The sequence below is a fragment of the Nipponia nippon genome, unplaced genomic scaffold (genome assembly GCF_047370975.1).
Source record: "Nipponia nippon isolate SJK-2023a ecotype South Korea unplaced genomic scaffold, ASM4737097v1 scaffold_4, whole genome shotgun sequence".
Lineage (NCBI taxonomy): Eukaryota > Metazoa > Chordata > Aves > Pelecaniformes > Threskiornithidae > Nipponia > Nipponia nippon.
In genome coordinates, this window is record NW_028262358.1 from 88,024,596 (window position 1) to 88,040,610 (window position 16,015).

Below are 16,015 nucleotides of genomic sequence, written 5' to 3' on the forward strand. Positions count from 1 at the left end.
CTAAGCTCCTGTCAGTATTACCACGAAGAGTTCAGAGTCACTCTTAATTCCAGTAATGGAACATGCAGTATCTGCAGATCCCAACTTTTTCTTTCCTCTGAAGTCAATTGGCACCATGACCCCAATAACTGACCGTGAAGTACAGAGGGAAAACTGTGCGTGTGCCTTCTGCTAAGACATGCTTCTAGCTGCCCCGAATCACCCCATTAATGATGAGTTTCTAGGAATGGAAGTTAACATTTCTGTGGTAAATGAAACATGATTTCTAAATATTACTAAAATTTGTCTGTACTTGAACAGCAGACTATAGCAATGCTAAAGAACACAGTGTTATATTATCTTGCTGTGCAACTCCAGCATTTATTCATTTGCCACTCATTACTGAATAGAGCTGACAAGCACGGACACTGTGGTTATACACGTTCTCATCATTGGATTATGAGAGTCTCACTTATGGGAACATTCAAACTCTGAAAACCCCTAACGCTTATTGCTAACAGTTAGTAACATACACTTTACATCCTTTTTTGAAATTAAATCCCTCTCCATATTGAAACACTGCATTTGAGAAAACATTTGAATCTTGAAATCCACACGTGTCTGCTCTGCAGAAATGAAGGAGATTTAACCAATATCAAAAGCCTCAAAATTTGAACCCATTTCTGCAGTGGACACAGGCACCATTTGAACAGTTATTTTGGAAGAGATTTTCCATAGAAACGGTGACTTGAAATTTGAGGATTGGTTTAACAGGATTCCCAAGCTTTGTGGCTACCTAGGACTTTAAAAGCTCTTGGTTGTCAGGTAAAAAAAAAAAAAAAAAGTAGTAAAAAAGCTGCTGTTTCATACTGTCACGGACCACAATCCCTTGTCAGTGTTCTGCTCCTGGCATAATAAATGAAAATGGTGCCGTATGTCTTTGTATGCAACACAACCCAATTATCACTTCATGTGCACAAATCTTCAATACCGACTGTACATACTGTTTTCTTCAGCTAATTAATAACACACACTTACATCGTCTTCTGAAATTTGTTCTAACGGCAGCTTGAAGTAATTGCTACCAGTACGATTTTGTTTAGACCCCACCCACTTAAATCACTTTACTCCAAAACTAAGTTCAGCCAATTTATGGTAATAGATGTATGCCACATTTCTCCATACTCCACAGATCACTCCGTTACGCTTCAATTACACAATAAAACTGTGGCAATGTATCCTCCCTAGTGTAGCGCTGCGTTGTAACCAAGACCTTTAGGATATCTTAGGTAACAGAAAGAAAACCTTTCTGAGGACGTATTTTGGGTATCTATCTTTGATGACAACGACAACATCATAAAAAGGTTCTGGAGGGATCTAGTGCATGTGCAGTTTTGGGATCCCTCGATGCGTTATTATAAGCCTTAAGGACAGGACCACACTGCAGACAGGGGAAGCATCAGTAGCTTCGGCTCCCCCCCAGCCTCCGGGCCCCGCGGAGGCTCCCCCAGACGGCACCCGCGTAGGAGCGGCTGGGCCCGGCCGCCCCCGCCGGGAAGCGGGAGGCCAGCGGGGCGTAGGGGTGGCGGCCGGGGCCGCGCCTCGCCGTGCACCGGGCGGGCGGCGGGGCGCGGCGTCCCCTTTAAGAGGCGCGGCGCAGCGGGGCGGGGGGCTCTGCCCCGCGGTACCGGGCGGCCCGGCCTGGCCCGGCCCGGCCGCACCGGGCGGGGTCACCTGACTGCGCCGGGCCACCGACCTGCGGCAGCAGCGGCAGCGCCGGCCCGCTCCACTCCACTCCACTCCGCTCCTCCGCCGTGCCGTGCCGTGCCGTGCCGTGCCGTGCCGTGCCGTGCCGTGCCGTGCCGTGCCGTGCCGCTCTGTCCCGCCCTCTGCACCGGGGTAGGGGGCGGCGCTGCTGCGGCAGTAGCGCGGGGATTAGGCTGCGGGAGGATTAAGCCGCCGGCTGGAAATAGCAGCGGCGGTTCCCAGGCGCGGACGCCCAGCGCATCCCCGGCGGCGGGAGGGGGCAGCGGGCAGCCCGCCCCGCACCTGGGGCTACCGGGGCCGGGGGGAGGGAGGGAGGGAAGGGAAAGGGGGAGGCTGCTGCTGCGCCGCGGGGCGCCTTGCCGGCGGGCAGCGCGGCGGACCGGGCCGGGGAGCGGTCGCGGCGGGAGGTGGCGGTGCCCTCCCCGGAGCGGCGGCGGCAGGAGGACGGGAGGGAAGGACGCACTGACAGGTCGGCCGCTGGCGCTCGCTTCATCCCCGTCTCCCCCCGCCCAGCCGAGCCGCGCCGCCCCGGGCTGCTGCATGGCGCTGGGCGCCGCCGCATCCAGCGGCGCCCCGGTTCCCGGCGCGGGCGGGGGGGTGGCGGTGGGGGAAGGCACCGGGAGGGCATAACATGGCGCAATGTTGCCATAGTCTCTCCCACCGGGGAGGCGGCGGGGCGGGCGCTGCGGCGGGGCCGGGGCGCGGCGGCGGCTCCCCCGCGGGCCGGCTCGGGGGGCGGGCGCTGCCGGGGCAGGTGGGGGGGGTCCTCCCCCCCCTCTCCCCAGGGGCTCATACGTTATTTGTGTGCAGCCTCCTTCTGCTACCGTCATTATTTCCCCTTCATCCTCTCCCTGCAGCGCCTAAAATGCCCTTTATTTTTGCCCCAGGCGGCTTCTGGTGAGGCAAAGGCTTACACAACGGGGCGGGGGGGCTGCGCCTCGGGAGGGGCCGGGCTGCCTGAAGGACCATTGTCCGTGTGGCGTGGCTGTGTGTCCGTCCGTGTGTCCGTGCCGTGTCGTCCCCGTTCCCCCCCCCCCCCCCCCCCCCGGCCTCCCTTCGCCGTTAAAGCCGGAATCTCCCCTTCCCCTCCCGTGTTTTCCGCCTCTGCAGAGCAGGCAGCAGCAGGCACGCCAGCGAAGATGTCGGGTCAGACGCTGACAGATCGCATCGCAGCTGCTCAGTACAGCGTTACGGGATCAGCCGTAGCCAGAGCCGTCTGCAAGGCCACCACGCACGAAGTGATGGGGCCCAAGAAAAAGCACCTGGACTGTGAGCATCCCTTTTTATTTCCCCAGCGAAGACCCGGGGCTGAGGAGGCTGCCCGCCGGGCTCTGTAGCGTGCCTTTGAGCCGTCTGGCTGTCACGCTTGCTGTAATCCAGCTTGCAGACTGTAAGGGTTATGAGAAATCTCCAGGAGAGGATGAGTTATTATTGCATTTCTTCTCTTATTGCATAATATCACTCTTTCGGCCATTTTTTTTTCCCCCTCATGACCTCTTGCCTTTTATCCAGTGCGAAGCGTGCCTTGCGGAGCAGGGGCTTGGAAAGAGGGGAGGGAATTGGACACAGGGCAAAATGGACACGCACCTGTCACTGCCTGCTTTGGTGAGGATTAACCTAGGCAGAGACATAAATGCTATGCCAGGAGCTGGCCAAGCACCGGTGGGAGTTGGCCATCTCCACAGCAGACTTCTGAAGAGGCTTAGATGGTGGTGTCCTCAAATGGCAAAGCACTTGGATATCGCTACGCTGTAGATTGGGACAGCCTTTGGAGAGTTCAAGGGCTGTTGCTGAGGTTCCGAATGTCAGAGAGCAACTTCATGAGCTGCCTGATGGTTTGCATCGTGTTTCATTGAAGATGGCTGGTGGCTTTGTCTCATAGATTTGTGATCCATTCTGGACTGTCACTAGCCAGTTAATGCATGAAACAAGGCTGAAGTCAAAATGTTTCTTAAAAAAACAATGAGCTAGTGATGTTTTGTCTTGACAATTTTATTTCTTTTCAACCCACTCAACTGTCAGTCCCTGCTTGGAGACACCAAGGAGTAGAATGGTGGAAGAATTTAATTGCATGGTGTTAATTGGCCTTGTTTACCAGTAGTAACTCTGTCTGGCATTGAACTCAGTAGATCAACAGCAGGTTTTAGTGTCTAAAATTAAGTGATTTTCCCATTTTTTTGGGGGTGTGATAAGAAACACTTTCAAGTAAAGATCATCAGGTTTTATACCAAGCACTCTCTTGGCTGCTGGCTGTTACCAAGTAATGCTGGTGCAGGTGCCTGCAAGTACAATTCTGATGATGCTGTATTTCTTAAAAGGAGGTAGTATTACTTCCGGAAAATAATTCCATATTTCAGTGCTAATGACTTCATAGCTAACCCATAAAGTGCCAAACAGCATGTTGGTCTTCCAGTATATCTAAATACTCTTGTTTATATGTCTTAAGAGATGCTGACCTAAGCAGCATTGGTTGAAGACTGACTTGAGTCTAAACCGTTGTTTAAATAGATCAGCTGATATCATGTATTCTCTCTTGTTTTCTTGTATATTTTAAAAAATCATCTTGGTTATTGATGTCTCCTATGTGCTGTTTGGTAGCTGTTAACGCTGCTTAATCTGTAGGTTGTGTCTGGACAGGCCTACTGTAACTGTTAGTAGAAGCTTTAGCTTAAAAAAAACCCTAGCTCATGTGTTTAAAAGCATGCTATGTCTCTGTGTGTGTATTTTAATATATATATATATATACACACATATATATACATACACATGCACATATATAGGTATGTCTCTCTGTGTGTGTATATATATATATATATATATATAAAAAAATATATATAAATAAAAGCACTATCTGGAATAGGCAGGATTAAAGTGAGGTAGAAATAATTTACCAGTGCTATATTAAGGTCTGGAAAGGGATTGGGTTTGGATATTGATACTAATATTACTACTACAGAAGATGAGCGTGGGAGAGATGGAAGCCGGTAGCATTCAATGTGATTTCGTACCCACCTGCATGTAAGACACACAAGAGGAAGAGAAACGATCATTTCCTGGGAAGATACCTCCCTGATAATTTTCTTTCTATTTTCCAAGCCGTATATAACAGTTAAGAATTTAATTAACTAGTATCATTGAAGACAGAATCTTGTCAGTGAGAGATACGCACATTCAAAATTGTGGACTATAAATGAAAATCAAGTTCATGTTTTAGAAGAAAAAAATATTCTTAAGCTCTTAAACCTGAGGCATCTCCTCAGAACTATGAACTGTTAGGCAATTCCTTGAACTCTGACTTATATCTTGTGAACAAGCGTTAAAATGGGCCTTATATATTGTAATGAGAGAGGAAATTAAAAGTTCATCCTCTGAAAAAGCAATTCCCCCATGCATGCAGGAGGTACTGCTAGGTAGAGGTAGGTCTGAGCCACATGGCTGACTGCATTTCAAGCTGGATAAGTAGCATTTGAAGACGTGGAGAAGGGAATGAAAGGTAAAACTTGCCAATGCCTTAAGATAAGTTTTGAGTCAAGGTGAGAAGGATTTAGACGATTAAAACTTAAGGTACCAGAGAGTGATGGTTGGAGCGATGCTTTATGAAAAGCTGTAATTCTAGTATTGGTGTGGGTGTTCTGTGTCCTTAGGGAACTCCATAATTTTTAGTGTCTTAGTGGCCAGGTGTCATGTCACACAACCTATCTTCCACTGCCCTTCTTAGCAGATGGGCTTTGTAAATTAAATGGAGAGATCAACTATTTAACTTAAGTAGTCCTGTGAGGATGGGACACAATGATGCCTGTCCTCATAGGTTTTCTGCAGAAGATACTAGTTCCAGAGAGTTATAGAAAAATGATGGGTGACAAAGTGTGGGGTGTCTTTATTTGTTTGGTTTAGGTTTTTTTTTTTTTAGTGAGTATTACTTAAAGGGAATTTGCTCTGAGGAATAAAAAGCATGATTTGGGTACGACTGCATGTGTGTGAAGAAGGGAGGAGAGAACAGAATTAATGTCTTCTGTGAACAAAAGCCGAGCTGCGAAGTGTTTATCTTTGTGTGATTTTTCTGTACTTGCATAGCTTACAAGTGCAGGCTTTAATATGGATACTGCGTAGTGGCTGTCCTTTGGCATGGACTCTGGGTGCTGCACAGGCTTGTCATGTAAAGAAGTACTGAAGTATGATTAGGTTGCTATCATATACTCATTAGTAAGATTTACCATTTTCTTGAATTCCAGCTCTCATACTAGTGAATTTCCAGCAACTACGGGAAGTAGTGCCAGATGGCATTAAATGCATTTCCCAAGTCCCTGTGGGGAGAAAAGGAATGTAAATCTAGGATACTCTGATGGTTTGGGGCAAGCCTTTGCAGTTGGCACATTAAGAGCTCTGACCCTTTTTGACTTAACAAACTTGTATTGAAGCCATATCATTGTGGTGACTTTACCTCCCTCAGCTAACCATGTTATGCTAAATAAATTACAATTAGATACAGCAAGCGAGGAAAGCATTTCCATGGAGAAGTGGGGACTAGCAACTTGATTTTGCTGCAGTGAGAAGGGCCATTGCAGAGTGGGTGAATGAGATATATGGACTATGTTACGGATATATGAGCTGTGGTAACTCAACTGGGAGGGCAATCCTAGTGCACAGCATAGAAGTTTCATTATCAGAATTGTTCTGAAAGACATGTTAAGGCTTTATTGCGAGTTTAATTTTGTGGGGCAAGTGAAAGCCAGCGTGCAGCCTCGAATGGGGGTGGCTGATGGTATCAATAGGGAGAAGCTTTTGGAGAAGGGAAATAATTTTTCAAATGTTAAAATACACGGTAGATGAGGGAAAAAATAGGTAGATCTGAACTGAGCTTCTTTTGTGCAGGATCTCACTCAGAAACAGACTGTCAAGCTTTCATTTAGGGAAGTGAATTGGAAACCAGTGAGATTGTTGTGTCTGCAGTTGGTCGTAACAAGTTCTTGTTTCTGAAAATGATCAAAATGGTTGGGATTTTCCTTGACTTATTTTGTTGAGTGAATTGCTTTGAAGCTGGAGGAAGTTCTGGAGTGTGTATTCTAAAAAGAACATGTGGTGCCTCCTTACTTCTTCAAAATAATTCTCATAAGGTAGAAGGCCCTTCCGGAGGCCTGATCAAGAGCTGGGAGATTTTCATGAAATGTGGAAACACAGCAGATGAAGAGCAGGACTTGATTTTCTGTGGCTGTGGAGGTGACCTGTGTATCTGTAGTAACATCTTTCCATCCCAAGTCTGATTTTGCATATTTGTATGTGGCTTGCAAACAAAGGCTCTAAAAGGAAATTTATAGTTTAATTCATGCTGATAACTGAACTGCAGGGCTGGTGTCAGTATTTTGCTTATACAGACACTTTTATTCCTGCAGTGTTTTGCCCTTCTCCTGCAAACTGTGGGGATGACCTAACAAGTTTGAATCACCGTGGTCTCTAGTGTTGAAACAAGTGGCTGTTGACCAAAAGCAATGGGCTAAACCTTTTTGCTAGGCTCACTAAAGATAAAGTTGCTAGATCCCACAGGTTAGTCTTAGAGACCTCTCTCTCATTCCCAAGGAATATGTCTGTCTCTGTTTTTTGGGAGAAGTGGGAGTCCGTGTCACTTCACTGTCTTGAGTCACTAGACTTCAGTGACTGTTAAGGTTAACTTGGATGTGTATTTCAGAAGTTGTTTGCTGTTGAAGTGATTTGGGGAATGTTCCAGGTCTGTTGGCACTTGGGGCCCTTTCCTAGCGGGAGTAGTGCAGACATAAGAGTACTGCATTGCTCTGCAGTCCAGGTGACACTTTGTCTTTACAAGCCGTGGAAGTACCTTCAAGAAAATTGCCAAGAATGGAGTCCCTGTACAAACTGGGCTTAATCCTTCACACTTGACTAAAGAAACTACTTTTTGTATGTCTCACTGTATCTTGTGTTGCAGTAATTTGTCACAGTTTCCACGTACGAGAGAATTGACTTTGTTTAAAAGTTAGCATTGAAGATCAGCTGTAATACAGTGTCTTGGTTTTTGTTGTCACAGCTGGGGTGTATTCTAAATTGTGAGCTCCTCCTTGTCACCCCAATGAATCTCTTTTACACCTCAAAAGAAAAAAAATCCAAGCAAGCAATTATTTTCTTTAATTCATTAATGGATATTGGATTAGCAATTTTTTTTTTTCACGTGCATGTCAGCACTTGTGATCGGTCTCTATGTAGAATAGCTCTCTGTTTCTGTGTGCTTCTCTCATGTCCTTTCCCAAAACAGTATTGGAGACTCACTTCCTTTGGAGGTGTGTAGATCTCTGAACAGGAGTAGAAATGTCTGTCATGGGTAAGGGGAGATAATAAGTAGGCTTTTTAGATTAGTTAATCTTGAGTATTACAATGGCATTAACTTTCAATTCTTCCCCTGGCCCCATACTGTTTTTAAGGCACATGTAGTACCAAGAGAAGGCTACCCTTTTAATTAAGCGAAGATTTAGCTAACTAATACTTTTTCAAAATATGAAGCTGGGTAGAATTTGAATTCATGTTAAGATACAAAGGTTGAAACATGAGCAGGATCACTGGATCTTGTGCATCTGAACTGTTCTGTGTTTACGTTGTCTTATGGTACAATGCTAAGGAAAGGAGGGGGAGGATGAGGAAACAGAAGAATGGGTAGACAGTGTAATATTAAACTTCCTTTCATCCAAACAGTGCAGCTTGATAAAGCTAGATTGACTGGTCCTACCCTCTCTCCACTTGGCTTTTCCTCAGCTGAAGGCATGTATTCTTAGTCTGTTTTCAATAGTCATCAAGATCCTTCTATTAAACATGCTTTGTCAAGGTCATGGATGACAAATTCTGGGACAAGTCAGGTCTTTCTGCTGTGCTGACTTCCATTAGTAGATCTCGATAATGGAGTAGCCATGTCTTTCTTTGAGGCCCCTTGCTCATGAGATGGTCAGTATGACAGTGACCAGTCCATTGTTTTAATCACTTCTATTTAGTAGTTGAATGTGTTTCGTAATAGTCTCATAGTGTTACTCCCTTACATCCTGGGTGGCAGCAATTGAACATCTTTTAAACAACAACAAAAGATCTGCAGTTTGATTTCCAGTGGTTTGATTTGATCTGTGTCTCTGATTTCCCAGCCTGGCTCTTAAACCCTCCATCTTCTGTGTGTGCCTTACCTCGACTTGTGCCACCAGTGAGGAATTCTGTGAAGTCTACAAGAAAGTGCTCTGTTGGTATGGTCAGTCCATGCTTCTGTGTCTCTGCCCCGTGAAGGGTCCTCTGAAGTGCTTAAAAGTAGACGACAGTCAGGATGACTCTGAAGGGCATACAGCATTTTGGATGCTATGTGTCTTCTCTGCTTCTTGCTGGATGGAGAAATTGGTAGCCAAAAAGGAATTTGCTGCCCTCTTACTCCCCACTTTTGAAGAAATGGTAATATAGTAGAGGCACACCCGCCTCTAGTTTTTTTCTGCCTACGTTCAAGAATCTCAAGACTACTTCGCTCTTCCTACGCTACTTAGCTTCCCCTGTTACTGGGTGTCCATGGCAAGGTGTTGGCTGTAGGGATGACCTCTGTGAGAAGGGACCAGGGCCTGCTCCACGCCAGGCAGACAGCTCCACAATGGACCCACCACAGGACACAGCTGAGCCTGTCCACCAAGCTTGTGGCACCTCCAGGAAAATGTATTTAAGAAAGGGATGAAAAAACTGGACAGGCAAAGGAGGAGGAGGGGAAAAAGTGAAAAATGGCAGAGGGAACACCAAGGTCAGAGATGGTGCAGGAGGTACTCCATGGTGCTGGAGCAGATATCCACTGCAACCTGTGGAAGACCCCTGTTCTCAGAGCTCACAGCTGCAGCACCCCCCCGCTACCAAAACCTTGCCGCGTGCACCCAATATATCCCCTGTCCCTGAAGAAAAGAAAGGGAGAGACCTTCCTCAGTCCGCTGTGGGCATATGGTATTGCTGAAGGAGCTGGCTGCAGTGTTTCTGGGGGTGGGGAAAAACTGGGGGTGGGGGGATGACATGATATTCCTTCCCTTAGTCTTACTATAGTCTAAAGATGAGTCAGTGGTACCAAACAGTATCATTAAGTTAACATGCCCTATTCCTTTTCGGAGCTTCTTTCCAAGGCACAGATCCCACCACAGTGGGTAAGGGTGGAAAAGCACAAGTTCTGGTGTGTGCATAGGGGAAATACAGTAGTCTCCCCAGTGAGTGTCTGATGAAACTTGAATCTCCAAACTTCAACACATGGCGTGCAGATTAGTAACAATATTCTGCCTGGCTTGGAGAGAGGGGTTTCAAATACCATGGAAACTAAAAAGCAAGGAATAAAGCAAGCCAGGAAATCAGGGTCTGAACGTCAATGCAGGATGTCTAGCATGCTGAAAGAACAGGTCATCTAGCACAGGGCTGAACCCTGAACTCAAACTAAATGATATGATAGAAGAAGCCTTCCTAGTAGATTTGCAGGCAGTGATCTGTAGCACAGCGTTCGCAGCAGTACTTTTGTTCCCCTGAGTCAGCAGTGCCAGCAAAATTGCAGTGTGAAGCTTCATTGGTAAGTTGATACTAGAGTATCCCACCCCATCAGACTCGGCATGGTTGCTTGATTTTCCTACTGGCCAAAATTTTGCTTGGATGAGAGCTTGGTGGCTTAAATAAAACCTGAATAAACCAGATCTTGGCAATTGCTAGAAGGCAACTGGAATACTTGGCAAAGGCTAGCTTGTCACTTTGTGGAGTATGATTAAGTCTGCTGTCTCTGGAGTCTTGCAAACTACATGCTAGACCCTTAAAACTGTTTTTAATACTTTTAATCTTGCTATTTTCATCATGTTTACTTCTGCAGAGCTGCTTGAAAACACTGAAAATCAATACAAAACAAGTTTTGCAAGGGTGGTCTCAGAGGTGTGTTCGACAGTCATAGCTGGTCGCCAGTAAGGTGCTTGTGCTCATAAAAAATTCTTCTCTTTAGGTTGTGAAACACACATTTGCTGAAGCAGTTGAGAGTTGTAGTCCACTAGGAGAGGGGAATATACCAGCAATCTGGACTAGTGCTACAAATGGTATTGGACATCAGCCTTGAAATGTCACTGTGAATGTAGGTGGAATACTAGAACAGTATTTTCTAGGCTGCTGGCAAATGGTGCATCCACTGGACGTCAGAGGCTTGCAGCTTAGTTGTAGGCATAGTATAGGAAATGGCAGTGCACTGTATTACCACCGACTTCCGGACGAACCAAGTCTAAATACCCTTCTGTTCCTCCTCCCTGCTCAAGCTAATGCAATCTCATGCTTTGCTTTAGATTATATCTGTATCTTAACTTAGTTTGATGAAAGGGATTGGATGCTGAAAAGTCCTGGTGTCGTGCTAATGTTGTGTATTTATGTAATCTGTACTCTGGCCATTTGAGCTGAGGCAGTGTGGCAATCTGTTGCCTTTCCTAAAGTCTTTTTTCTAGCTATTGATAAAACTCAAATGTGTTACGATATTTCTTGTAGAGGAGATTTTGTGACTACATAGGCCTGATCATGCTTGAAGGCCACCAAGAAAGCACACCTTGCCTCTCATGTGTACTGAGAACTGCAAGTTGCTGACGTGTCTGCAGCTTGGGTTTGACTCACGGCAGTCAACTCTTTTCTTGGTCAGAAGCCAATATGCAAAATTACCACAGGTAGAAAGCAAGTTGGCAGAAACTCCTGTGTTGTAGTTGGGCCACAGAGCTCCAACAAAACAGTTGAGCCGTCTGCTTTGCCAAGGTGGCTTTAATTTCTCAAAGAAGGAATGAAAAAGAAAACAATGTTCTTTGCTAATTGTTTCTAGATATTTAGGAGACTAGGTTATGGCTGAGATGTGAAACACTGGTAAGGGTAGATTGGAGAGTTTGGTGTCCACTTGAGCTAAGATTGTTCTACCATATGTTTAAAGGACCAAAGAACATGTCTTTTCAAGAAAGCGTCTTAAACTTTGCTGTCCTAAAGAGGTGAGACAAGACTGTGGCTTGACTACTGACAGTATAGCCCATCACTTCAAACTGACTCTTGGCTTGGCACAAGTGCGGATGACACAACGGCAGCGGGTGCTTCCATAGCAGATGGTCAGCAGTTAGCCTGCAGAGCCTGGCAGGCTCCTAGTGCCTCTGGCATAGTTTTGTTACATCTCTTAAGTCTCTCTGATAGTTTACAGCATGTTCTAAAATGGTCCTCCATAGAAGTGAGAGAAAGACATGACTGCTCGAAGCATGAATAAAACATGCTGACTTGTTGCCCACATTCTTAAAATGTATGCAAGTTTACAAGTTTAGAGGAAGGTCCTCAAAATAAGGCAATGATCAGTTATCTTGCCACAGTGCAGGACTGCACTAGCTAGAGCATATATCTTTACACATAATTGAAGAGCCTGCATACATGCACTTAAGTGGGAGTTCAAACTGGTTTTAAAAGGACTGTTCCTTTCGCTTCTCGTTTCAGAGTGTAGGACTTGTGTGAAAGGGGGAAGCCAGCTGGCCTGTTTCCTCGCTCTGAAGGCTGCTGTTTCTCATTATGTAGAGGTCGAATATAGACACGAGCTTTAACATATCGTTGCATCAGCTCTTCAGCAACCCTGGAGTTTTAAAACCTAACCTTTTGAAATGGAGACTTGGGTTTGCATCTTGCTGTGTGACTCTAGAATCCAATGTATGGTTATTGTGCCCATAGCTCTTAATCTAAGTTTATAGCTTCATCTCAGCCTATTTATAGGAGAACATACATTCTGCTAAGGGGCAGCAAGCCAGAGGAAGTCAGCATATCTAGTATGCCAGTGTTTTGAAAACATGTAAATTTTATTATGAGTGATGTTTCGTTACTGGCATCTGAAACAGAATGCTATTTTCATATGTATGCCTTGCCTGTGACTTTCTGATCTGATCTTTCATTCTAAGCCATTTGGAGTCTTTCTAGTTTTACTAAGCTTGATTTAAACTTCAAATTGGTCTGTTATTTGTGAATGACGAGAGTATTAACAGGCAAAGTTTGCTATGTTTGGAACAGGTGAGTTTAAAGAACTTCCTCTTGTTTATCAGGAAGGTGGAAATTGCTTAGGCAGTATTATGAGAAGCTGCCTTTCAAAACTCACCTCCATAGCATGCTTAGGAGTTTAATTGACACTTCTGGATGTTCCAGTTTAGAGATCTGACTCTGCGCAAAGCTTTGCTGCCTGGATGTGAGCCTGCGTGATGGATTCCAACTTCCCCACTCATCAATAGCTTGATAGGAGACTTCCACTGCCAGTGGCAAACGCACCTTCCAGAGGCACTGGTGACTTTGAACTGTTAGATAGCAACTTACTACTGTCAGTTTTTTTAAATGTTAGTAGTCGTAACTGCATCTTCCATCTCTCAGGTGGATGTTCCATTGAGTTTAACAGAATTTTTTGCAAGATAAAGAAATCTGCAGTATATGAAAGGCTGGAGGCTCATGTTGAAGAGTAAAGTCTACTGGTAGTTGATGTTGGTTTTTTCAAGGTTTCTGAGACTTTAACTCACCTGTCTGTGTGGCAGAAGCAAAGGATTCTTGTTTAACTGGTGTAGTACGGGGGAATGAACATAAAGGAATTGCACGTTTGTTTTAATATTTTTTTTTTAGCAAGGAGAGTGTAAAGCTCCATCTAATCATGAAGGACATCAGTCAGTTTGTAAAAAAAAAAAAACAAAAAACAAAAAAAACCACACCTGTTTTAGGGCACAGCATTCACATATGAGGCAGCTGTCTGTTTTTAGGAACTCTTAAGGTCTTTCTGTTGTGTTATAGATCCATAAATAGAAGACAAAATGGTTTGAAATGACTGTACCCATGTTGCAAAGTACTTGCTGTTTAGTTGCAACTGCTTCAGTATGCCTCCAGGAGGTCATACTATTGCACCAACTGTATGGACAGACTTGCATTACACTTGGTTTCTTTTTCCTATGGATATGTTCATGTTTTCAACAGTACTGTCTGCATGGTTGTGGGTATTTCATTCCCAGTTAAGAATTTCAACCCATGTTAAGCTTCTCGTGGCTTGTCAGCTTGACAGAGTGCATGGGCTCTGGCCTTGTTTGGTTGTTTTTAAGACTGACCATACTGAAGGTTATGTTCACTGACAAAATAGCTGGACTTTTAGAAGAATCTGGCTGAGACAGTAGGAAAACCAGAGGCCGTGGTCTGGATATTGAAAGTTAGATGTGTCAGCTGCTGAGCCTGCCTACTCAGCTGACCTGTTTCTAGCATACAGGCTGTAGTAATTAACATGTCACTGAAGTTGCTTGCATGTTGTCTCATCCCCACCCTGTTTTTTTATGTATTCCCAATGTGTGACAGCTAAGCAGTGCAGCTGAAACATGAGGCTGCTTCTGATATATTTTCAGTCTCATTCAGATTTGTAGTGGATTACAAATTGCTGTTCTGGGCAGAGTTGATAGGCTAGTGACAGTTTCACTTCTACAAGTTTATTAAAAACAAATGGTTTTCTGAGGAATGTAGATCATTTGGGGGTGGAAAGCACTAACCAGGGTTCATTTTTCTCAGAATAAAAACGGCAGCAGCACGGCAACTGAAATAGGTCCTGTTGATTACCACTTTCTGCCAGATGTGGTTGGAGTGTAAGATCAGCCCAACATGTAAAGGCTGATTAGAAAACGCTCTAGTGCAGAAATTACAGTAAATGACCCCACGCTGCTGTGGAAAACATGAAATCCTTACTTTTCTAGTGTAGTCGTGCAGTTCTGAATAAAAGCTACAGTTGATCCTGTTACTGATATTCTAGTAAATAACGAGGTGATAAGAGTTACGAATTGATATAACCAACAGGTAATGTTAGGGGTTCTTCACCCTCATGGAAGAATAATCGCAGGCCACAGCTGGAATCCTGGTATCCAGTTATACTAGTCAATTAACTAGATCTTATTCGCTTTTCTCCTTCTAAGCAATAATCTTGCAACAATATATCCCCTTTAAATTTGTTCTGTTGTATGTAGCAAGACCTAGGATGCAACAGGACTTTGGCTTTAATGCTTGCATGGATGGAGAGAACAATTCTACCCCTTAGAGGAAATTGAATAAATGCTTTGAAGGCTTGGCACAAGATTGACTGGTGGCCGCAGTTTCATATTTCTTCTCTAAATTAATGTGTATTTTGGTTAAGGCTTCCAGGTTTGAACTGCTGAAGGAAATGGCTTGTAGAATGAGGTCTGAGATTTGCCATGCAGGATAAAAGTTCCTTTTTGTGCAAAAAAGTTATTGGTCAGATGCTTAACACAAATGCTACTTGTAATGTTAGTAGGGTTTTTTCCATGGCCCTGCCTCCCCTAGAGTTTGGCATCTAAGATGCTGTATTACAATAGGATGGGGAATAGTATTTCTCTAAGAAAATTGCTTTTATATTTTAACCTTATAACCATCAGCTGGTGTCCACCAAATGCAAATGGCATTTTGTATATCTTAAACTCTTGAGAACTGTGCAAAAAAGGTAGTACAATGGTGATTTGTGGCTCAGCTGCTATTTGCAGTAAGTCAATAAAATAGAGAAGTGGCACATCTAGCTCCAGAATTACTTGATGTTTCATATTGACATAAGCAGAACTGCTCAATTCTTGTCTTTGAGCAGAAAAATACACTTATCTGTTGAGCTATTTGTGGAGCAGGATTTGGGTGGAGTGACAGTCTAGAATGGTGTCTCTGGGTGAGAGGAAAGGAACATTACAGCAGTGATTTTTCCTCTTTCCCCTGCTTTGCTGAACTTGTATTCTTGCCTGAGACAAATTCTTGGGTATTCAAAGTGAGTGAATTCTGTATAAATGAGTTTCAAGACTGAGCTTCTTACTACTTAGGACAGGGGAAAGATTCCATGGTTAATAACTAAGGCTTTTGGTACAGTGAAGCTCCTTGAAAAAGCTGCAGTGGCTATGGTTTGGAAGAAGCCAGGCAGGATTCTTTGACCGTGGGGACCTTTTCCCCTTTGCTCAGTGTTCTGGCTTCATGCGTGTGAGGCTAAAAAGCTGCTTTCCTTAGTATGTTTGTACTAAAGAGTTTGTGTAGCCCATCTTCTGGGTGACAGCTCTGTTGTTCCAGATATTTAATTCCTGAGTAAAATTGAAGCTTTTATTCTTCTGAATAGTGGGATCACAGGTGTCAGTAAGGTCTTGGACTTTGTCCATAAAATACACTAATCAGTAATTAATTAGCAGTCTTAAAGACCATACTTAAAACTCCAATGACTGCCACTTAAACTGGAGCTTCTGCAGCTGGC

At 44.6% G+C, this 16,015-nt stretch overlaps 1 protein-coding gene across 5 annotated transcripts in view; it reads left to right on the forward strand.

The window, feature by feature from the left end:
• The first annotated feature begins 1,660 nt into the window (after positions 1-1,660).
• The window catches only part of SNAP91 (synaptosome associated protein 91), a 72,208-nt gene continuing 57,853 nt past the window's right edge, over positions 1,661-16,015 (forward strand). For 4 of the 5 annotated variants that reach the window (XM_087774642.1, XM_087774643.1, XM_087774645.1 and 1 more), the window contains exons 1-2: positions 2,061-2,215; positions 2,857-3,015. In XM_087774642.1, the coding sequence (XP_087630768.1) occupies positions 2,886-3,015 (130 nt within the window). In that variant the 5' untranslated portion in view covers positions 2,061-2,215; positions 2,857-2,885. Of the gene's footprint in view, positions 1,879-2,060; positions 2,216-2,856; positions 3,016-16,015 lie in introns of those variants that run through there. The other variant, XM_087774641.1, reaches the window with a different exon arrangement.